The sequence below is a fragment of the Pan troglodytes genome, chromosome 10 (assembly GCF_028858775.2).
Source record: "Pan troglodytes isolate AG18354 chromosome 10, NHGRI_mPanTro3-v2.0_pri, whole genome shotgun sequence".
Lineage (NCBI taxonomy): Eukaryota > Metazoa > Chordata > Mammalia > Primates > Hominidae > Pan > Pan troglodytes.
Window position 1 is genome coordinate 78,291,953 of NC_072408.2, and position 24,502 is coordinate 78,316,454.

Below are 24,502 nucleotides of genomic sequence, written 5' to 3' on the forward strand. Positions count from 1 at the left end.
GACACATAAGGAAAGCAGCAGAGAATGGGAATATTGCAAAGACAAAATCAGAATGTGGAATTGAATGCACTTCCATGGTTATCAAAGCAGCAGCCTCCCATATTTACTAAACAGTTTTACTTCCATCATCATGCTTTATCCTCACAGAAACCTCATGAAGTAGGTGCTGAGATTATTCCCTCCTTAGTACTGAGGAAGCAAAGAGTGCAGAGAGGTCAGCTGATCTTCCCAAGGTCACATGATTTGTAACGGAGTCAGGCTAGAGGTGAGTCTGGGATAATAAGAACCCTAGTTTGCCACCAGATTCCAGAATCTGCCCATTTCACCACCACATTATCTTACCTCCCTCAGAGAATCCTCTGCAGAAAATGGGCACTGATGAAAAGAAGGAAAGGCTTAACAGAAACACATATTATACCTGTAGACATATAATTGTGAATGTTTATAAAAAGAAAGGGAAGTTGGAATGCTGGAAAACAGAAAGAAATAAATGAAAGAAGGGAAGGCAACAATATCAAAGCATGAGCCAGTCAGCCTTTTCGAGTGTTTCTCTGTGCATTTAGTTGTCTGGTCCCTCACTACCTATGAGGCAGAAACTGTCTCCACTTTTCTGGTGAGGAAACCGTAGGTGAGAAAGTGAAAGGCATCCTACCGCTAATGCAAAAGTAAGGATTGATTAGACAAAGACAAGAAAGAAGAACATTCCAGACAGAGGGAACTATGTGTGCAACTCCTTATATTGGTGGGGGAAGCCTGGTATATCAAGAAACAGAAGGTCAGTGCAGCTGAAGCAGAAGTGAGGTGGAGAGACGTGCAAGAAGAGCACATCCAGTGAGGCAGGTGGAGGCCAGACCCCTTGAAAGATATTTGGGACATGTCAAGGATTTCAGTCTTTACTGTAAAAGCAATGGGAATCTGTTGGAGGGTTTTAAGGCTGGCAGGTGGGGGTACTCAGATCTGTGTCATTGCAATAGTCTAGGAGAGAAAGGAGAACTTCATCAGGTTAGGGACGGTGGAGATGAAGAAAGGGAGATGGATTCGAGAAATATCTAGGAGATGAAATTACCAGTGTTTGGTAATGAATTGGCTATGAAGAATGAAGCAGAAAGAGGTGTGGAGAATAATTTCTAAGTTTCTGATTTATACAGCCATGTGCTTACTGAAGCCAGTCACTGGGCAAGACACACTGGGAGACGGCTATACATATTTGGGGAGTGTGTGGTTCCAGGATAATGAGTTTGGTCTTGAGCACTTGTGTTTGAGGAAGAACAACTAAGTAGAGATGTCACATAGTTTGAAATCCAGATCTGGACGGAAAGAAAAAAAAAACAGTAAAATCTCGTTTAGGTTCCCCAACCATGCATTCCTCTTCACCTAACACTTCATTATAATGATTGATTTGTCTGACTACCCTTTAGAAAACATGCTCCATAATGGCTGGGACCATGCCTCCCTGGTTTACTGCTAAATCTTCAGCACCAGGTAGAGTAGCTAGGACAAAGAAAGCACTAGGACATACGTATCAGACTGAACTGAAACCTCAAACTCTTAAGTGTTGATCTAGACAGCTGCTCAGACAAGATCAGGCACATTCAAGGTGATAGGGCCATAGGCTAGACAGCCACTCAAGATCAGTTCATCTCCCCTAGTTTAACTGTAACCTGCATTCATTCATCTCCCTGGCTCCAAACTCTTACCTCTGTACCCTGGCTTTCCCACATGGCTTTCCTGGGCTGGGAGTTGGACCCAGTGGTTCCTGCAGAGATTTTAGAGTTGATCTATCTGCCAGAATTAGTTTTCCCATTGTCTCAACTGAGGATTCCCCATTCCAAGAGTAAGACACAGGAAAGAACCATGATATTAAGTCTTGGAAGGTTAATGAGATTCAGATAGGCAGTGGGTAGGGGATGCTCATGAACAAAAGGCCCAGAAGTACTGTGGGAAAGAGCCAGAAAAGAGACTTGACTGGGACAGAGAAATGAGGTAAAAGTTTGGCCAGATAAGGTAAGTAGAGAGCTTTGAATATCAGAATGGAAAGTTAGGGTTTAAAAGGAATGATAATGTGGAAGAACTGTAGATTTCTAACAGGGAAATTATTTAGGGTGTAACTTCAGGGAGATTAATCTGGCAGCAGCCTACAGGATTAATTGAAGAGATAAGAGATCAAAGGCAAAAGGACCAGCTCAGAGGCTGTTGCAGTAATGCAGGTGTGAAGAGATAAGAGAATTAACTAGACAGTGGAAATGGAAAGTCTCGGAGGTGAAGATAAATGGAAAGAACTTAGTGAATGATTGGCTGGAAGGCAATGGAAGATTCAAAAATGACCCCTAGATTTTAAACCCTGGTGATACCTGGAAGACTCATAGTGCCCCTGATAGAAAAAGGGTCTTCGTTTTCTATGAAGAAAAATAAAACTGAAGAAGTTATTGCTCACATTACATTGGCTGTAGATCATCTCCTTGCTACAGTATTCACAGCAGTGGTGATCTCTGAGCTCACCAAGCAACTTTTAATGTGATTTGACTTTAAAATATATTCCTTATTGGAGTCTTGCACTCCTCAAAGACGCCAGAGAGACAGAGGTTTGGTTCCTTTAGACACTTCATCTGGCTGCTAGTCAAGACAGCTGATTAGTCTCTAAATTACTGCACTTCAATGAACCTGTAGACTTTATCTCTCCCCAACCTGGAGAGGGAGAAAGGGGAAATTCTTTTTTTTTTTTCTTTGTCTTTTTTTTTTCTTCGTCTTTTTTTTTTCTTCTTCTTCTTTTTTTTTTTTTTTGTTAACCATTTCAGAGGTAAGTCTAAAGCAATAATTTTTCTTCCTACTGGCCACATTAAGTTCACCAGTAAATAAGATGGTGATTAGAAAGACAAAAGCACAAATTTCCCATATAAGCAATCATGTTATTTAATATCTTCCTAGATAGGCTTAATATCTCCCTGGATATTAATTTGGAATCACACATTATGGTCTCCATAAATATTAAAAAAAGAAAACCACCACCACAACAAAAGTGACCCTGGTGTTATTGCAAAGAATTAATATAAATCAATATGGATTCAAGCTGTAAGAGTACATATAGATTAAATAATAGGCCGATAGTATTATAATAGTTCTGTGACAAATTTAGCTCCAATGATCCACTGATTCCAGGGCAATAAAATTTCAATGCAGTAAAATTTTATCACAACAAAAAATGTATGTACTTTGTTAAACTGTAATATATGCAGATACAGAACCACACGATTTTCACTTTATTGAAAAAGTAAAATAATAATCAAGAATGCTTTTATTTCTTAAAATTTATAAATGAACTATATTGCTGTGGCTTTTTGGCTTTCCTGACTTGTTCAAAGTGGTCTCACAAAATGTACAATGTACTGTTTAAGAGGGTTGGTCACCTCTTTAAAACTTATTTTTTTAAAATGCTCATCCAGGCCAGGAGCCGTGGCTCACACCTGTAAACCCAGCACTTTAGGAAGCCGAAGCAGGAGGATTGCTTGAGCCCAGGAGTTCAAGACCAGCCTAGGCAACATGGCAAGACCCCATCTCTACAAAAGTAAAAAAATAAAAATAAAAATAAATCTTTTTATAATGCTCATCCAGCCGGGCACAGTGGCTCACCCCTGTAGTCCTAACACTTTCGGAGGCCAAGGCGGGAGGATCACTTGAGATCAGGAGTTTGAGACCAACCTGGCCAACATGGTGAAACCCTGTCTCTACCAAAAAATACAAAAAATTAACTGGGCATGGTGGTGTACACCTGTGGTCCCAGCTGCTCTGCTGGGGAGGCTGAGGTGGAAGAATCACTTGAACCCAGGAGCAGAGGTTGCAGTGAGCTGAGATCCTGCCACTGCACTCCAGCATGAGTGACAGAGTGAGACCCTGTCTCAAAAAAATAAATAAATAAAATGCTCATCCAAATATAAAATAGCAATATCAGTCATAAAAATGCATTGCTTCATAACTCTGTTTATTACAAGAATCCCTATAAACTGTGTTATGCAGCTGCAAGATTCTTCACACTTTTGGCTTTTTTTTTTCCTCCAAGTCATCCATGTTAATAATTGACATTATTACAGTCATCTCAGATATGGAATTAACCAAGATCAATGGCTTATCTTTTGACTAACACTTTACTTCTTATAGTTAATGGCTCATCAAAGACATTCTTAAACAAAGATACAAATTTGTGTGATACATTGACAAGGTGTCATATACGAGATATGTATAAAGGGCCATTTTCTGGAACAACAATAGCAATAATGATCTGATACATTCTCTAATCTTTACAATAACACCATTTATAAGTGGAAAGTTTTTTCAGGGAGTATGGAGCAGATTGGCAAAATGTTTCTTGTAAAAGAGAAAATTTGCATTATTAACCGTTTCACATAGAAATATTAGGAAGAAAACTTTAAACACAAAGAAAATGAGCTTATTTTATTTGGTGGCGGGGGCAGGTGGGGTTGCCTGAACATAAAAGATTAATTGTTTGAGGCCTAGCACTTTGGGAGGCCGAGGCAGGCAGATCACCTGAGGTCAGGAGTTCAAGACCAGCCTGGCAAACATGGGGAAACCCTGTCTCTACTAAAAATACAAAAAAATTAGCTGGGTGTGGTGGCATGCACCTATAATACCAGCTACTCAGGAGGCTGAGGCAGGAGAATTGCTTGAACCCAGGAGGTGGAGGTTGCAGTGAGCCAAGATTGGACCACTGCACTCCAGCCTGGGAGACAGAGTGAGACTCAGTCTCAAAATATATATATATAAACTGTTTGCCTGTTACCTTCTAGCTCTTTGCCACATAGAACACATTGATATGACAGAACCGCATTCACAGTGAACATGGAGTTATGTTTTATTTTTATTTTACCTAATACTGGGTGACATTCATCTCTGTTCTCACATCCATCCAGTTGCCCAGGCCAGAATGCTGAATCACCATAGCTTCCTCACCTTCCTCTCTGGCCACATCTGGGGAGTCACCAAGTTCTGCCAGGCCCACATATTTAACATCTCTCATAGTAGGCCCTTCCTCACCATTTTCACACTTCCTTCAGGCACTGATCTTTCTCACCCTGATGACTGCAACTGCCTTGGTAATGTACTTTCCCACTAGGCCCTCCTACACACTGCTATTAGAGTGACCTTTCTACAGCACATGTATTATGAGGGCCTCCGGTCAGAAAGCCTGCAACACCCCCATTTCAGAGAAACACTTTCATGCAAACCTTGAAGACTGCTGGGAGAGGATAAGTCATTTCTTATAGGCAGGTAGCCCAGAAACCTGGGAGTGATGTCATCCAGACTCCACTTACTTTGGATACTCAAAGTTATTGAGGCCCCTCAGGGTGAACTTGATGGTTTTGACCAGGTCCAGTGGTGGGAGAGGCAACCACTGGGACCATAAGAGACAGTCCCCTTGGCCAAGCAGCTTGAGCAGCAGTGCCTCTTCAGTAATTGTGGAGTCTTCAACCTCAAGCCCTCCCTCCAGAGAAGGAGTGATTTCAACACACACCCAAAAGTCATACCATGACCCTTCCTCATCAGTTGTAGCCCTCTAAGTAACATTGCAAAGACTCATACTTAATAAAAACTCTTTTCTCGCACCAGGTGTTATAATATTTTTCCTCAGCCATTTTAGCCTTTTGGACACCAACTATTCTATTGCTGGCCTAACACAGAAGATGTGCATCCTCTTTTCTCTGTGATGGAAACCTTGCTATAATACTAATTAAAACATGCAGTGTAGCTGCTGAACATAGATTAAAGAATGTATGGTAAATAGAGAAACACCAGCCCATATGGCAAGAAAATGGCAATCTCCCATAGACAGATGTGAAATGACAAAGGGTTAAGAAACTTCAGGAAGAATAAAATAAATTTTTAAAGGGAAAAAAATGATACCACTTCCTAAATTTGAAGGTTTTCCTCAAATAATAAAGTCTGTCATTAAACAGTAGAATGCTTACTGTTTACAAAACACATTCGTATTTTCTCATTTAATTCCCAAAGCAATTCTGTGACATGTGATTCTGCCTTATACATGTGAACATTGACCCACAAAGAGAGATATCAATATGCCCTCAAATCTTGGAATTAAATGACAGTATCTTGACTTAAATCTGTGTCTCAAGTCTCCTGATTCAGTGCACTTTCCAGTTTACCACATGCCAATTATGTAGGTGGCTGTAGATGGCATAAGATGTAGGGAAAATTTTTGTTTTACCTATAAATTATATATACTATATACTATAAACTATATGTAACAGACCCCCCCAAAAGGACCATAAAGTGGGTGCTATTTCTGATATAGTAATCACTTTTCAGATGGCATTTCAAGATCACAATTAAGAGCTTTTATCTGAATGAAGGCAAGGCCACTCATTATTGAAAGTGTTTTACTTTGCTGCACATAACTGCAGACAGGTTTGGGGCTGCCTCTGTCACAATTTCAATGGATGCATAAATGGCCAAGATGCCAAGATCATTGCTAGAAACTTTCTCTGAAAATGCCATCACTTCTTTGACCTTCAAAATGCAGATATTATAATCAGTGGTGTATCAGGAACAAAACTATTTGCCTTGTTGCACTGTGTGTGTGTGTGTGTGTGTGTGTGTGTGTGTGTGTAGATACATATACACATGCATAGCAATAATAGTAAAGGCTGAAAAAATAAGGGTGACTTCTATAAGTCTAATTGCAGGCACCTCTAAGTTATTTCTATTATAAAGGTTGAAAGAAATAGCCTGCATTTCTCAGAACTGAAATTCACTGACAATCCAGCACTCATTTTGGCCACTTTTGCTTAAGCAAAATTTGAATTTACCTTTATTTTTCTGAATGGTTTCAATGGTCAAAAGACAAAAATACAAAGTGTTAACCAGCTTCACATAATAATATTTAAAATCATTAAGGTACTTTATATTTACAAAGTCCTGTTGTGTTATTTCCTTAATCAGAAAGCAACCCTATAAGATGGGAGTTATCCCTGTTTTACGGATGTGAAAGCTGAGGTCTGTTGATTTGGCCAAGGTCATACAGCTTCTAGAATTGGCTGGAACCTGGTACTAATCTCTGCACTAATTTATGGATTCTAAGGTGCCTACACACACACACACACACACACACACCCCCTCTGTGACTTGCACAAAATGGAAATAACAAAGACATACTTAAAAGCAGAACTATATAATGTAGTTATTTTTGTTGCTACTGATAATAAGTCTATTATGGAACCATATTTTATATGTGTACGTCTTCTTGTACCAGATAGTGATGTTTATCTTATACCCGACTGTTAAAATATTGCATTTTTCAAGCATATGAATAGAGAATGTTCAGCTGCCTGAAAAGACCAGATTGACATAATATGAACTCATTGTTTACTTGCTGAATGGACACAGCTTCTGCCCTGTCAGCTGCTTTGTCCACAGTCTTAACCTTGTTGTGGAAGAACCACCTGTGTGAGTGACTGGATAGTTAATTCTATACTCCTGTTTCCCCTTGGGGTCTTCTGTTAAGAGTAAATCACATATAGAAGCAGAGTGTAGAATAGTGGTTGCCAGGGGCTGGGAGTGGGAGTGGTTGAGTGGGGAGATGTTGGAGAAGGGGTACAAAGCTTCAGTTAGACAGGATGAATAACTTCTGAAGAGCCATTGTATGGCATGGTGACTACAGTTAATAATAATATATTGTATACTTGAAAATTGCTAATAGATTAGATCTTAAATGTTGTCACCACAAAAAAATGTTAAGTATGTGAGGTGATGGATATGTTAATTAGCTTGATTTAATCATTTTACAATATATACATATATCAAAACATCACATTGTACACCATAAATATATGCAATTTTTATTTGTCAATTATTCCTTAACAAAGCTGGAGGAGGACATTAAATCAGATAATGCCTTTGAGTGTGAACAATATACCTGAATTAGGTTTAGACCACTGAGGCCAGGTGGATAGGAACTCTAAAACACTGCATTTAGAAGGAGTATCATTTATTGAGAGCTTCTTATATGAAGAAACTGTTTAGTAGAGAGATGTGTTAATGCTTCACTCAGGACATCTGAAGGTCTATGCTGTTGAGCATTAAATCTGGGAATATTAGTATTTAGAGTGTTCGATCTCTGAAGAATTCTCCTGTCTTACTCATTTCATTTCAGATAGCAAATTGGTATAAGATAATAGTGTGGAGGCCAGATTATATCCTTTTTTCTGGGGGGGAAAAGAAACATGATTCATAAAAGATATTTGTCCAGAGAAATGGCTATATTAACATTGGGAACTGATACCTGGGTCACTTCAAGATACAGCAGAAACTTTGATAGGAACATAAAATACCAAAGAAGACAATCCTATGACTTCATGCTGAAAGAGCCTTTTCCATAAACGCATCCCAGTGTTTGCAATGAACTTTAAGTTTTGTCATTTTCAAGACTTTTATTTTTTTAATTTTTTTTTAATTTTCTGTTGGCCAGGCTGGAATACAGTGGCAAGATCTCGGCTCACTGCAACCTCCACCTCCTGGGTTCAAGCAATTCTCGTGCCTCAGCCTCCCAAGTAGCTGGGATTACAGGCATGCACCACCACGCCCACCTAATTTTTATATTTTTGGTAGAGATGGGGTTTCACCATGTTGGCTGGGCTGGTCTTGATCTCCTGACCTCTGTCTCCCTAAGTTCTGGGATTACAGGCATGAACCACTGCGCACAGCCCAAGACTTTTAGAAACCACTCATACTTTCTTTTTTTTTTTTTAAGACAGAGTCTCACTCTGTTGGCCAGGCTGGAATGCAGTGGCATGATCTCGGCTCACTGCAGCCTCTGCCTCCTGGGTTCAAGCGATTCTCCTGCCTCAGCCTCCCAAGTAGCTGGGACTACAGATGTGCATCACCACACCCAGCTAATTTTTTTTGTATTTTTGATAGAAATGGGGTTTCGCCATGTTGGCCAGGCTGGTCTGGAACTCCTGACCTCAGGTGATCTGCCCCCCTCGGCTTTTCAAAGTGCTGGGATTACAGGTGTGAGCCACCGGGCGGAGCCACCACTCACACTTTCAGTGCATAAACGACTGGCAATGACCAGTCAACATATCAACAAAAACACAGAAGCTCATATTATTAAGTCTCTATCCTTTAATCAGTGCAATAGTTAAGGAGAGTTTACATGTGTGCTTTACTTCTAGTCAAACAAAAGCAATCACCTCTTTATCTCCTGATGAAATTATACCTTATTTGAGCATAAGCCAAGCACATTGTTGCTAGAGAAAGGAAAGAGAGATGGTGTTGAATTTTCTAAACATTTGTGGCTCCATTTGTTGACAAAACCTTAAGATGTTTGAAAGCTGTGTTTCTGTTGCCGACAATGATAGTTGTTCTATTGGAAATTTAATTGTAAATGGGGTATGACACCCAACACTTAAAATTTGCTCCAAGTGACGTTATCTCAGCTATTATCAAAATGTGGCCCAGGGAGGGCCTTTGAGGCATCGCTTGTTCCTTCCCATTCAGTCTGTAGAAGTAGGAATCAGAAGATGATTGAAGTGGCATAGTGGCCAAAAGTGAGGAAGCTGCTTTCTATAGAAATGAGCTTCCTCCCAACAAAGAATTTCATTTCTACATTGTTTAATTTTGGTTTGCAGGAGATTATTTTGTGATCCTGGTGTGCTTCCTGCATCTGTTTAGTCTTAAATGCTTCCGAAAACATTTTTCAAAATCCACTTCTGATTTTCTAATCCTTCCTAACACGTGGACCACTAAAATACAACTCTTCTTTTTTTTAATCCTACCTTTGAAAATGCAAATGTGTGGGTCTTAAAAGCAGATTGGGAAAAAAAACAAGTGAGGGCTGTTGGAAGCATAGTTTGAGTGATGTTGGCTCTAGTATTCATGCATCTTACAGAAAATTGCAAACGATGTGAGTTTTGTCACTTCCATACGAAAAGTTAGGACCTTTAAATTATAGCCACTGTTTATGTTGGACTGGGGCAAAATAAATGTATTGCACTCCCTCTGCTGGCTTTGAGGTGGCAACAGCTCATTAACCAGACTTATTTTTAGATGTATTTCCCCATTTTAAAACAGATAAAAATGGAGTGTGGGAAAAGGAAGCAAAAGCTGGAAAGTTGTTAATTTTATTATTCATTTAAAATGTCAGAAAAACAAACATCTGCTTCACACAAATGGTTAGGATAAGCAAGAAAGCCAGCAGTTTTCAGGCCTTTCAGTGTTGTCCTAAGAAAAAGGATAGGGCCTCTTCTCTGTTTTCCCTGAGGCATGTCTCTAACAGTCTTTAAAAATGTACTCAGTTCCAGTGAGAACACGTGGACACAGAGAGGGGAACATCACACGTGGGGGCCTGTCGGCAGGTGGGGGGCAAGGGGAGGGAGAGCATTAGGACAAATACCTAATGCATGTGGGGCTTAAAACCTAGATGATGTGTTGATAGGTGCAACAAACCACCATGGCACATGTATACCTATGTAACAAACCTGCATGTTTTGCACATGTATCCCAGAACTTAAAGTAAAATTAAAAAATTAAAAATTAAAAAAAAATTACTCGGCCAGGTGCGGTGGCTCACACCTGTAATCCCAGCACTTTGGGAGGCCGAGGTGGGTGGATCGCATGAGGTCAGGAGTTCGAGACCAACCTGGCCAACATGGTGAAACCCTGTCTCTACTAAAAATGCAAAAATTAGCCAGGTGTGGTGGCAGACGCCTGTAATCCCAGCTACTTGAGAGGCTGAAGCAGGAAAATCGCTTGAACCCGGGAGGTGGAGGTTGCAGTGAGCCGAGATCGCGCCATTGCACTCCAGCCTGGGCGACAAGAGCGAGAGACTTCGTCTCAAAAAAAAAAAAAAAAAAAAATTACGCAGTTCCTTCAAATACTGAAATGAAATAATCTTTTCCCAGAACTTACTGAACAGCTTATTAGACTAGTATGTTTAGTATGTTCAAAACAGTCAGGGAAAGCAAAAACATTCCTTTGGCTTAGGGTGGGAGGAGGAAAAGGATATCTCTATGCTAGTGTCAGAAAGAAACTAAAAGATCATCACACTGAAACTCCATACCTCAGGGGAGGCCACTTCCATCCATGAGAGAACATTACCTACAAGCCTGGAAGAGAATTATAGCACCATGGAATTTTAGAGCCAGAGGACCTAGGAAGCAACAGTCTACACATGAATGAGAAGGAGAGATCATCTGGAGAGGAAAATGCTCCAGATGTCAGGGGCTCTCGGGGACCCCAGGCCCTGTTCCATTCTTATTCATCATGCATGGGGAGGGTTTTCCTGCAAAGTTGACCTTCTGCTTGGGCTTTGCTCTCTTTTCCATTCTTGCTTTCTTTCTTCCACAGGCGTCTGGATGCTAACCACATCAGCTATGTGCCCCCAAGCTGTTTCAGTGGCCTGCATTCCCTGAGGCACCTGTGGCTGGATGACAATGCGTTAACAGAAATCCCCGTCCAGGCTTTTAGAAGTTTATCGGCATTGCAAGCCATGACCTTGGCCCTGAACAAAATACACCACATACCAGACTATGCCTTTGGAAACCTCTCCAGCTTGGTAGTTCTGTAAGTTTTATTGATTTTGCTCTCTTTTAACAGTTTCTAATGTCACTGGAAGACCTTGGCCTTAAAATGCTGGCTCTTCAAAGCTCAAATGGGGACATTTTAAGGGAGGAAAACCTCCTGAGCCCCTCCCCAAAATGACTTATAAATGCTCCAATTGTGTAAATGACTTAAACAATACTTATCAAGTACCTGCTAGATGCCAAGCACAGCAGGGCATACAAAGATAATGAAATATGACCTGTGCCTTAGAGAAGCCCATTGCATGTTGCACAAGGAGTCACCGCACTGTACAGTTAGTACAGTAACCTAAGTTAAACATTCCTTATTTTAAAAAATAATTGATAATTCAGGTCAAATTGAAAGATGCTCTTCTTATTATCTAATAAGAACTTTTTGAACCCTTACCAAGGAAAGAGAAGTGAGAACAAATGATGTAACTGCTCAATGAGTTCTTTTTGCCCACTGCCCAAATACAGCCAATTTATTAAGACAAGAGAATTGCAATAAAGAGTAACACACAAGGCCGGCACAGTGGCTCATACCTGTAATCCCAGCACTTTGCAAAGCCAAGGCGGGTGCATCACTTGAGGTCAGGAGTTCGAGGCCAGCCTGGTCAACATGGTGAAACCCCACCTCTACTAAAAGTACAAAAATTAGCTGGGCGTAGTGGCACATGCTTGTAATCCCAGCTACTAGGGAGGCTGAGGCCGGAGGATCAATTGAACCCAGGTTGCAGTGAGCCAAGATTGTGCCACTGCACTCCACCCTGGGGAAGAGAGTGAGACTCTGTCTCAAAAAAAAAAAGAAAAAATAGTTTAGCACACATACAGCCAGCTCAATGGAAGACTAGAGTTTTATTATTACTCAAATCAGCCTCCCTGAAAATTCAGAGGCAAGAGTTTTTTAAAGATAGTTTGGCTAGCAGGGAGCTAGGGAATGGGGAATGCTGATTTGTTGGGTCAGGGATGAAATCATAAGGGGTTGAAGTTGTCCTCTTGCTCTGAGTCAGTCCTGGGTGAGGGCCTTAAGACCACATGGGCCAGTTTACCCATCTGGGTGGTTCCAGCTGATCTATCAGAATGCACGGTCTGAAAAATATCTTGAACACCAATCTTATGTTTTACAATAGCGATGTTATCTATAGGAGCAACTGGGGAGGTTAGGAGTCTTGTGGCCTCTGGCTGCCTGACTCCTAAACCATAATTTCTAATCTGTGGTTAATTTGTTACTTCTACAAAGGTAGCCTGGTCCCAAGGCAAGGAGGGAGTTTGTTTCAGAAAAAGACTGTTACCATTTTGTTTCAAAGATAAACTATAAACTAAATTCCTCCCAAAGTTAGTTCAGCCTATGCCCAGGAATAGACAAGGGCAGCTTGGAGGTTAAAGGCAAGATGGAGTCGGTTAGGTCAGATCTCTTTCATTGTCATATTTTTCTCACTGTTGTATTTTTGCAGAGGTGGTTTAATTGACAGCATGTTATGCATTTGCACAGTTTTTTCCCACCATATGTCTAGATTTCATTATTTTAGTAAATCCAAAATGATTCTCAAACAAGTAATAGTTTGAAAAATAATCAGTTTTCTTTAAAAATGTAGCAATATGACCCCCACATGTATAATATAATAACCAATCAACGAGGAAGGCTTCTTCTCACTATTTCTCTCTTTGCTTCATGCCCACCCACTGGCCCACCGCTTCCTTCAGTCATTCCACTTGATGACATGTCTGTCCCTTGCACTGTAGTATATACTCCTTTGAGGGCTGGCCAATATCTTATTTATCTTTTTAGGTTCCCCTCAATCTCCTTCCTTATATGCTGCATGTAGAATATCCTCAATGAATATTACATAAATCTCACCTAAAACCAAAATTTATTTATTAGAAAAAAAATCTTAGTATGGAAGGAAAAGAATTTTTTGTGATATTAAAAAATTTCTACACTGAATTTCACATATAAAGATGATGCTACTGACCCACCAGAAGCTGGGTATGTGCTTTAATTTCTTTTCCTCCACTAGAGGAAATGGATTTACACAGATCCAGCTGTACTTTTTCACCCTATCCTCCTTAAGCCCATTTTCTAAAATCCTTTTGAGAGTTGGTCCAGTTTTCAGTTGTGCACAGCTGTTCTCACTGGCTCTGACCTAACTGACTTACCAATTGAACCAAAGATGATAATTATATACACTAATACTGTGTCAAGATAACTAATCTCCTTGGGCAGCAGAAAAATCTGATTACCATTGCCTGTGACTGAAATCATTGTTTCCTGTTGACCTGTGCTCCCGCCCTGGGAAGGTAGCCATTATAGGCCTTCATCTTTATTAGAAAATGTGCTTGCTACATCTATCCTCCAGGTGTCAATGATGGTCAGTATCTCTGCTTAACATCCTATATCCCAAAGCCATGCTGAACAAACTATGCTTACAAATATGCCTTGAGAATGTAAATTAGTTCAACTATTGTGGAAGACAGTGTGGCAACTCCTCAAAGACCTAAAGACAGAACTACCATTTGACCCAGCAATCCCATTACTGGGTATATACCCAAAGGAATAGAAATCATTCTATTATAAAGACACATGCATGTGTATGTTCACTGCAGCCCTATTCACAATAGCAAAGATGTGGAATCAGCTGAAATGCCCATCAATGATAGACTGGATAAAGAAAATATGGTACATATACACCATGGAATACTATGCAGCCATAAAAAAGAACAAGATCATGTCCTTTGCAGGAACATGGATGGAGGCCATTATCCTTAGCAAACTAACACAGGAACAGAAAACCAAATACTGAATGTTCTCACTTAGAAGTGGGAGTTAAATGATGGGAGCACACATGGACACACAGAGGGGAACAACACACACTGGGGCCTATCAGAGGGTGGAGGGTGGGAGGAGGGAGAAGATCAGGAAAATAACTAATGGGTACTAGGCTTAATACCTGGGTGATGAAATAATCTTTACAATAGACCCCCATGACACAAGTTTACCTACATAACAAACCTGCACATGCACCCCTGAACTTAAAAATTAAAAAAAAAACAGCCTTGAAACCCAAACTTACTTATATCAATTATGTTGCTCATATTATTATACACACCCTGATGTCCCAAAGCTAAAAGGTAAAAAACTGTGACTGTCTTTTAAATTCTATGGTATAGAATCATCTGTGGTATGAGTGAATGCAGCATATAGCCATTTTTTACGTTGGCTTCTTATAAGTAGTGCATTCTTCAGTATATGTTTCTTTGGATTTAAGCTATCAAAATGTTAAGTGTGGTCTGTGCAGTGTGCCTTCCTAACTATCTGTAATGTTCTACTGCAGACATCTCCATAACAATAGAATCCACTCCCTGGGAAAGAAATGCTTTGATGGGCTCCACAGCCTAGAGACTTTGTGAGTTGACCTTTTATTTGTTTCCCTTTTTTCAGTATTTTCGTGAATATTCTGAAGAATCAAAATAGCCTTAAAGCCAGACTTTGTTTGGTTTGGTTAATTGCCTAAGCTTTCAACAGATATTTACAGTGGCATTATCTTACACACACAACCCCCACAGAGCTAAACAATAAAACTGGGATTTTATTTTAATCTAATGAGAGTGATAAATTAGGTAGAATCATTATAAATTAAATGAGATGTTCTCTACTAAGCAGTGACTATTTGCTTAGAAACGTGTAGTCTCTGTCAAGGATCACTCAGGCTCACTGTTCATGAGTCTGGTACTCCCTGCTGAATGAGAGGATGCAGGCCAGGCCAATGCCTGTGTCTTCAATCTCAGATGAACAGGCATCTCTTTAGGAAACAGTGATGGCTCATGCTAAAGCAATTCAAAAGATGAAAAAGGGACTGGGCGTGGTGACTCATGCCTGTAATCCTAACACTTGGGAGGCCAATGCGGGAGGATCGCTTGAGCCCAGGAATTTGAGGCTGCAGTGAGCTGTGATCATGCCACTGCACTCCAACCTGGGTGACAGAGCAAGACCTTGTCTCAAAAAAAGAAAAAAGAGTGAAAAGTAATAGTAGCTACTATTTATTGAATATATCTATAATCAAATATTGCACTGAGTATTTGGCATACATTGTTTTAATTACTTCTTACAGCCATCCTATGAGAGCAGATATTACTATCCCATTTTAGGCTCTAGTGAGGTAAAGTTATTACATATCTAATCAGTAGCAGAACTGAGATTTGCTTTCTCCTCTAGTCTGATTCTGAAATCCATGTTTACTACTACATACTACTTCCAAAGAATAAGTGAAAAGTTCAGTTCTTAATTGGTACCTATAGTAAAAATAGAGTCAAGCCAGCGGAGCATATCCTAGACACTCTCACAGAGCCAAGGTAGAGGTTCTTGTGGGCCACACCAGGGCCCCAGGCTTTTCCCAGGGGAGGAGCTGCTCTTCATTGCCCTGTTGAGAAAGGTGTGATGAGACTGAGGTGATAGGCAGGGAGGGTCCTGAGTGTGCTGGGAGAGGAGGGTAGTTGCAGCCATGTCACCATCCCTACCCTCACATTTCTAATGCTCAAATGCAATAAACCACACAGGTCACTGAATCTGCAATGCTGGCTCTGACCAGAACTGCAAAAGGAAAAGACCAAAGACCACTTCTCCTGTGCCCTTGGGGCCCACTGTTCATTTGCACACAGAGCTTAGGAATTTGTTCATGATCAATTTAGCTTCTAACCAGATCTGGGTTACTAATTTCCTGAGGGACCCTGTGTTGGTGGTATTCTTCTAGCCTATGAGCACTAACAGCTCTTTCCAGGGTTAAGTCATCCTGTGTTTCTTCTTAGGTGGCAAAGATGGACTTGTCCAGGCAGGACCTTTATGTCAACTTAATAGCATAGACAAGCAGTTCCCATCAGCTGCTAGGAAAAATTAGAACTCTTATCTACACAGGGCTGGGCTCAGAAATCTCAGCAATGGAAATCACCTTCCAGCCCTTTTGAACAATAACAGGAATGAAAAACAAGATGGGCTTTGTTGGGTATTTCCATAAATAGTCTTTTTTTTTTTCCTCAATGTTTGGGGTAAGGACCCAGGATTGCATGTAAATAACATAGAGCAAAACATGTCAGGGAAAAGTTCATGTGAGTCTTATTGTCTCCCCTTCCTCTACCTTGCCCAGGGCTACAGAGGATAAGCAATTTGGTTATTCCCAGCCTCTTCCTTTCCCTACTAGAAATCCAAGTAATTTATAAGGGTCCAATCCTTGTTTAATCAAAACAGAGCATCTGGAGAGATTTACAAACAGGAAGAAAATTTATGTCTACAAAAGACATGCATTTCCTGCCTGCAGTATAGCTTAAGGATGGTTTGTGCCAGACAAGTAAGAACCTTGATTCATGTTTAACTCAGTCAAATTATCTCTCTCTTTAAATTAAATAGCAATTCTCCACAGAGGAGGATCTAACCACATCTGATTGCCTGACCAAAAGGTTTTTCTGCGTCATCTGGGAAATCTGCCATTCCCAGAGACCAGGAGGCAATTACTTTTTCATACGTAGATCTAGATATAAGGTAGAGTAAGTCTGTAAAGCACTTGTGAGTAATGAAATTGAAAAGCCAATTGTGCTATAACAGATACAGAAACTAATGATTTGAGATAATTTGACCACTTCATCTCTGGCCTTGAGGGATAACATAGAGCTTTGCTGCACAGATCAAGGAAAACATCCTATTTCTGAATTATTTGTGACTCCTTGAAGAAATTCTAGACCAAATGTCCTTTCTGAGATTACCCTGTCTCACATAAACCTCTCCAGAAGCAAGGTTCATCCTGGACTTCAGGCTAGGAGGGATGTGGGAACCCTGTGAAAGTCAAGGACAAAGCAGCCCTGCAAGATTTCATGTCACAAGGGAGTGAAGGAGGGAACAAGAAAAGGGATGTGATCCAGGAGCCCTGAGGAGTGCAAATTCACGCTGGCCAATTAGTGAGCCCGGTTCAGTTGAAGAGCTCCATCCGCTAGCCGTCAACACCTGGCCAAAGAGACATCTCTCCTACTTAGAAGTTAATACTCCTGCACACTCCCTTTCTTTTTAGACGCCCCAGTGCCATTGAGTCCTGACTCTCAAATTTCTCATGATTAGTCAAATGACCATTTTAACGCAGATACTTATAGAATGTTGGTAGTCAGCAAGCCAAGAAAATCTCTTTCCATAAAGAAAAGCAGTAAGAACTTCCATTAGTCATATGGGTTCCTTGGAATAGCATGTTAACTTTCCTTGTAAATAGAGTATATATGAAGTTTTAAATAAAAAACTGAAAATACTATGTACTCATTTTCAGAGATTTAAATTACAATAACCTTGATGAATTCCCCACTGCAATTAGGACACTCTCCAACCTTAAAGAACTGTAAGTATTTAGGACAATTTTAATGGGAGAACTTTATCCTTTTGTGAATTTATTTAAAAATACATGTGATTGTTTTACATAATATGACTTGCTAGAAAATTTTAAGTTTATATAAATAATGATAAAGTACACTTGAAATATATTTTAATTGATTCTATCTCTAGCAAATACCAGATAATATTTTTTATTTATGCAGGGTTTTTCTAACATATATATTAAAAAAACATATATTTCTGTAAGTCATATTCTTTTCTCTTTTTCTAAGCCATACATACTCCCCAACATTTATGTACTTTATAGATTTGTAGATTTTTAGTAGTAGAACTAAAATGGAATTTAATTGCTGAGCATTTCTGAGAACTTGAACATTTCTGGGTTGCATAAGTCTAGAAATAAATGAATCAAACTGTCTGTGCCTAGTAAAGTATGAGATGCATTCACATACATTGCAGCTGACCCTTGAACAACTAGGGGTTAGGGACAACAACCCTTGCACAGTAGAAAATCCATGTATAACTTTTGACTTCTTAAAAACTTAACTACTAATAGTCTAATGTTGGCCAGAAGCCTTATCAATAATATAAACAGTCTATTAACACATATTTTGTATATGTATTTTGAACTATATTCTTATAATAAAGTAAGCTAGAGAAAAGAAAATGTTATTTAAAAAATTCTAAGGAACAGAAAATATATTTACTATTTATTAAGTGGAAGTATATCATCATAAAGGTCTTCATCCCTGTCATCTTCACATTGAGGAGGCTGAGGAGGAAGAGGAAGAGGAGATGTTTGTCTCGTTATCTCAGGGGTGGCAAAGGCAGAAGAAAACCCACATATAAGTGGAGCCATGCAGGCCAGCTCAATGGGTCATGCCTGTAATCCCCGTGCTTTGGGAGGCCGAGGCAGGCAGATTACTCGAGGCCAGGAGTTCGAGACCAGCCTGGCCAACATGGTGAAACCCCGTCTCTACTAAAAATACAAAAATTGGCTGGGCCTCGTGGCACATGCCTATAATTCCAGCTTCTTGGAAGGCTGAGGCACGAGAATTGCTTTGAACCAGAGGGGCGGTGATTGCAGTGAGCCGAGATTGCACCACTGCACTCCAGCCTGGGAGACAGAACAAGATTCTGTCTCAACAACAACAACAAAAAAGTGGATCCAGGCAGTTTAAATCCATTTTGTGCAAGGGTCAGCTGTATTTCATTTGTAAATGTTTAATGAATCTTATTTAATTCTAAAACCCCACAATTTTACTAAAGAAAAGCTGACTTTCAGCCATTGGTTTGCATATACTGCCTTTTAGATGATAAAATTTAATTAGCTTTTTCATATCTAAAAAGATAAATAATCTATGTTAGTAATGTTCTAACACTTGGAAAGGAAAATAAACACTGAACCTCATTCCCCTAGCAGTGAGAAATAAGACATACAGCTAAAGGAGACACAGAGGAGCTTGTTTATAAGAAAAACCCTTAGGGTGTTCTGACTTAGGAAACCCCATGTGTGGCTTAGCTGGGCAGTGGCTTCATGGCATGGGGTCACCTCATACAGCCACAGGCCCAAATAAGCTCCAAAGATCATTGAACCTGCTTCTCAGCCATTCAGACAACATCAACAACAACAGATGACAATCAGCTTATAACTACAGATTCACTGAGCCAGAGCACCTTTCTTCAAGTCAGAAAATTTTGTCCTCTTAAGGAGACTACTTAAATCTTTACTTCACTGCAGCTTAAGTCAATTTTCTCTTCTAGCTTCAAATGGGGTCAGTAGGAGTGATCATAATCTCTCCAAAAATGGTTTCCACTCTCTCAGGCTTTTATACAATGATGCTCTATTGGATATTAACAGATTTTCTTCTTATAACATTAGATTGTAAGTTTCCATGAAGTGCAGTTATTATTTTCAGATTCTTTATTTCTCTTTTAAGATGACAGCACATGACTTTTTTTATCCCCTAGAGAGTAAATAACGGCACCTAAGTTTCAAGATGCATAGAGGAATTTAATATTGTCCTCTGGTTACTAAAGGTTCTGATTATTGTCACTGTGGTCAGGGTGGGGGCCTCTATTAAATAATTTTACCCCACACAGGATTTTTTATAATTTTTTTTCTCTTTCTAGAGGATTTCATAGCAACAATATCAGGTCGATACCTGAGAAAGCATTTGTAGGCAACCCTTCTCTTATTACAATGTAAGTGACCATAATGCTTTTCAGTTTCTCCATCCTGAAATATAGCATATATTATACTTTGAAATACAATGAATATTCTATATTTGCCTGAGTTTTGTCTTAGTCAATCTAAGAGTTCATACAGAAAAGTATATACACATGCATTTTGCCAGGTTCTAGCTGAACACTGAAATAATGTAAAAGATTTTTTTAAAGATCACATTATGATTGGTATCTCCAGATGTGCTAGGTATCTTTAAAATAATCTTGTAAAATGCTTTTGATTACCTCTATTTTCTAAGAAATAAAACTGATTTTTAGAGCATTAATGTCAAGTCTGCATAGTCATTCTGAACTTAAACCCGAGTATACTAGAAATATAAATTATTATATACAAATGGATGTCTTTTACAGCAATAGACTCCAGCCTAAATTGATGGTAGGGGTTTTATACTGTTTTGTGCTAAGCCTCTATCTCCATTCATTATTATGCCCAAACATTCACATTTATACAAACTAGGATGTAATTCTAGAACGATAAATAACGTTTCAGAAAGGTGTGTATGAGGATTTATATGCCATAAAAGAATAAAATAGGCCAGGCACTGTGGCTCATGCCTGTAATTCTAACACTTTGGGAGGCCAATGCAGGAGGATCACTTGAGCTCAAGAGTTGGAGGTTACAGTGAACTATGATCACGCCTCCGAAGTCTATCATGGGCAGCAGAGCCCTGTCTCCAACAAAAGGATAAAATAGAGTTACAACTACAAAGTATAACTAATTTTATGTTTCACATTTAATACAGTAGAATGATGATATACAGTTCTGAGTATGAGGCTGGCTCTTAGACAAAAGGCTCCTCTCGGAGGCAGATTTGGGACACCATCAAACCTGAGGTTGTGAATGAGAAGCCTGAATATAGAGGAGGAGAGTAAGGACAACTGTTAAACACGACTCTGGGGGCACTTCTCAGCAGATGTTGGTCCTGTGCCAACCGGAGTGACGGGCTTTCTGGGACCATGTGGTATTTGTCACAAATGAGCAGGAGTCCCAATTAGCCTTGACAACCAGAAGAAAAAAACTATTCATTGTTTCTGAAATGTTCTGGCAATATTTTGGCAAACTAAGAGTTTTAAAGTACATTGACAATAAACATTAGCCCTCATTAGAGCGTATTTGCGTATTAAGAGGTTGGCAAATTACATTGCCTTTGCTCCTCCTTCTGCAGCCACAGTACTGGTTTTTCATCATTCTTTTGATATGCTAATACTCCCTGAGGAACTAGCGGTGCCAACCCCCACTCTATATATATTAGACCTCCTATCCACTATTTGACAGTGGTGACCACTTTCTCCCGTAAACTCTCCTCTCCTTGCTCCTGCATCTGTTTCCATCTCTTCAAAGCCCGCATTTCTGTGAATGCTTTCCAGGTCCAGTTGGCTACCCACTCCTCATTTCCATCCCTGTAGTCCCCATCCTATCCATACCTCCTGACCTCCACTGCACCAGCCTCTCTGCCAGCCATGACATCCAGATTTTCACCAGTCTGCATGAGGCTGGCCTCCCTCCCTTCACCGTTGGCAGCACTCATCTTCCTTGAAGCACGGCAACCATCTTGTTACTTCTGCTGTGAAATGTGCGTTCAGGATGTCTATTTACACTAAATGCAAACTCCTCACCCTGACATTCACAGCCTAAGGCCACACATGGCCTAAGCCAACCCTGTCAACCAGTTCCCCAAAGCTCTCCTCATTCACCCTAATTCATAAACCAGACTGACTAAGTTATGTTCACGGAACAAAGCTCTTTTCTTACTTCCTTTGCTCCTACGATCCCATTCCCTCACTATGCTTCTTGAAATTCTTTCAGGGCCCATTTCAAAAGCCATTTCTTGAAGTTTTTTATAATCTCTCCCGAACATATGAGAGAGTTCCCTCCTGAGAACCCTAAAACTCCTTATGTGTGTTTATGATACTTCTGCCTTATGCACACAAGCATGTATATTCATACCTGCCCAGTGTGTGTGTGTGTGTGTGTGTGTATATATAGTGTGTATATATATACTGTGTGTATACATATACATATATACATACATATGTACACACACACTGTGTATATATGCATATATACGTATCTGTACACACGCACTGTGTATATATGCATATATACGTATCTGTACACACGCACTGTGTATATATGCATATATACGTATCTGTACACACGCACTGTGTATATATGCATATATACGTATCTGTACACACGCACTGTGTATATATGCATATATACGTATCTGTACACACGCACTGTGTATGCATATATACGTATCTGTACACACGCACTGTGTATATAGGCATATATACGTATCTGTACACACACACTGTGTATATAGGCATATATACGTATCTGTACACACGCACTGTGTATATATGCATATATATGTATATGTACACACACTGTATATATATACATATATGTACACACTGTATATATATACATATATACATATATGTACACACTGTATATATATACATATATACATATATGTACACACTGTATATATATACATATATACATATATGTACACACTGTATATAGATACACATATATGTACACACACTGTGTATATATACAAACATATGTACACACACTATATATACATATATAAATATATGTATACACGCACACTATATATACATATATGTGTATATATACATACGTATGTGTATATATACATATGTGTGTATATATACGTGTGTATATATATATACGTACATGTATGTGAACAAAATTATATGCATACAAGTACATGGTATAGCTAAGAGCTGATAAGATATTAAGAGGAAAGCTCCATTTTTCATCATAAGGCCCATATTCCAGCTCTAGCTCTTTCTCTTACTGATTAATCCCAAGAGAAAAGAAGAGCTCAGTGGGTAGGACAGAAGAGGATTTAGGTTTGTTGGGTAGCAACTGTATCCCAGGTTCTATTTCAAATGTTACACATGCATTAGCTCTTTTAATTCTTATCCAAACCCTACCACTAAGCATTATTATCTCAGCTTAACAAATTAGAAAATTGAGGCTCTAGGAGGTAATGAGCTTGCCAAGGTGTCTGAGCCTCAATTTTCTCTTCCAAAAGTGAAGAAAATAGTATCTACACTATGAATCTCATAAAGTTGTTGCATGGATCAATTGAGCTATATATATATATGTATATATATATAGCTCATATATAGACATATATACATATACATATATATATATAACACATACATATATGCAAGAGCTTTGTTAAGTAGAAAGTGATATGCTGTTATTTATTTGCTTTATCCCAACTGAATCCAGGCTCCTTTACCACAGGAACATCTTATCATTCTTCTTCAAACCCCCAGCATCTAGTATAATGCCAAGTCCAAAGTAGTTACCCAATGACAGCTTTTTAATGAATCAATCTTTAAATCCTCACATACCTACCCTCATACTTTAAACGTGGTAGACATTAGTGAATATTTGTTGAGTTTAATTGGACTAGAAGAATGACTCAGCTAAAAAGTATATGGCACTCCATTGACCAGGCAGTTCAAATATCATTACATTGAAAACATCTGTAAAACAAAGTATTTTTTAATCTCTAATAATGTCTCACCTTTTAAAACAATAATTAATTCAAGAAAATTCTAATTTTAGACATATGCCAGGATAGCTCATTTCCTCTCCAATAATCTGATGAGTCTCTTGTGTATGTTATGGTGACCAGCAGATATAATAACCTTCAGTAGATATTGATAGATAGACTTCGTCTTTCATTAAGTAATGATCTGATTGCCAGTACTTTGAATTACCTTTTTGCCACTCAATGGATATTCTACAGATGTTGGAGGGAGAGGAAACTGTTAAGTATTCAGTTTACTTGCTTTTCTCCTTAGTAACTATCACTCATATCTCCCTTGTTGTCAGAAATCTTCAATTTTATATAGTACAGATTCCTTACCAAAAGTCTCATACTGTAAGTCAAAACACTTTTGAGGCTTGCCTGAAACCAAGGAATTGGGAATGTTATGTAATACAGTATAATTAAAATTACATAAGTACATTTACTGTATTTGTTCAAATTTTGAACAGATATTCATCTTTCAAATTTTATACTAAGATATTAATTGCTGTTTGGGTTTCTTTTAGACATTTCTATGACAATCCCATCCAGTTTGTTGGGAGATCTGCTTTTCAACATTTACCTGAACTAAGAACACTGTAAGTTTCTATGTCTCTTATGGATCACTTTCCCTCTACAGGGTTGCTGTGAAAAACCAAATGAATATTATAGGTTGAAGTGCTTTGAAAATGGCAATAAAAATTACCCCTGTCTAGAAT

The 24,502-nt window shown here is 39.2% G+C and overlaps 1 protein-coding gene across 4 annotated transcripts in view; it reads left to right on the forward strand.

Annotated features, from left to right (window-relative positions):
* Positions 1-24,502, forward strand: part of LGR5 (leucine rich repeat containing G protein-coupled receptor 5) — a 148,095-nt gene that overhangs the window by 101,511 nt on the left and 22,082 nt on the right. For 3 of the 4 annotated variants that reach the window (XM_003313861.6, XM_009425842.5, XM_009425841.5), the window contains 5 exons: positions 11,374-11,589; positions 14,921-14,992; positions 17,888-17,956; positions 20,083-20,154; positions 24,311-24,382. In XM_003313861.6, coding sequence (XP_003313909.1) covers positions 11,374-11,589; positions 14,921-14,992; positions 17,888-17,956; positions 20,083-20,154; positions 24,311-24,382 — 501 coding nt within the window. The remainder of the gene's footprint in view (positions 1-11,373; positions 11,590-14,920; positions 14,993-17,887; positions 17,957-20,082; positions 20,155-24,310; positions 24,383-24,502) is intronic. The other variant, XM_003313863.5, reaches the window with a different exon arrangement.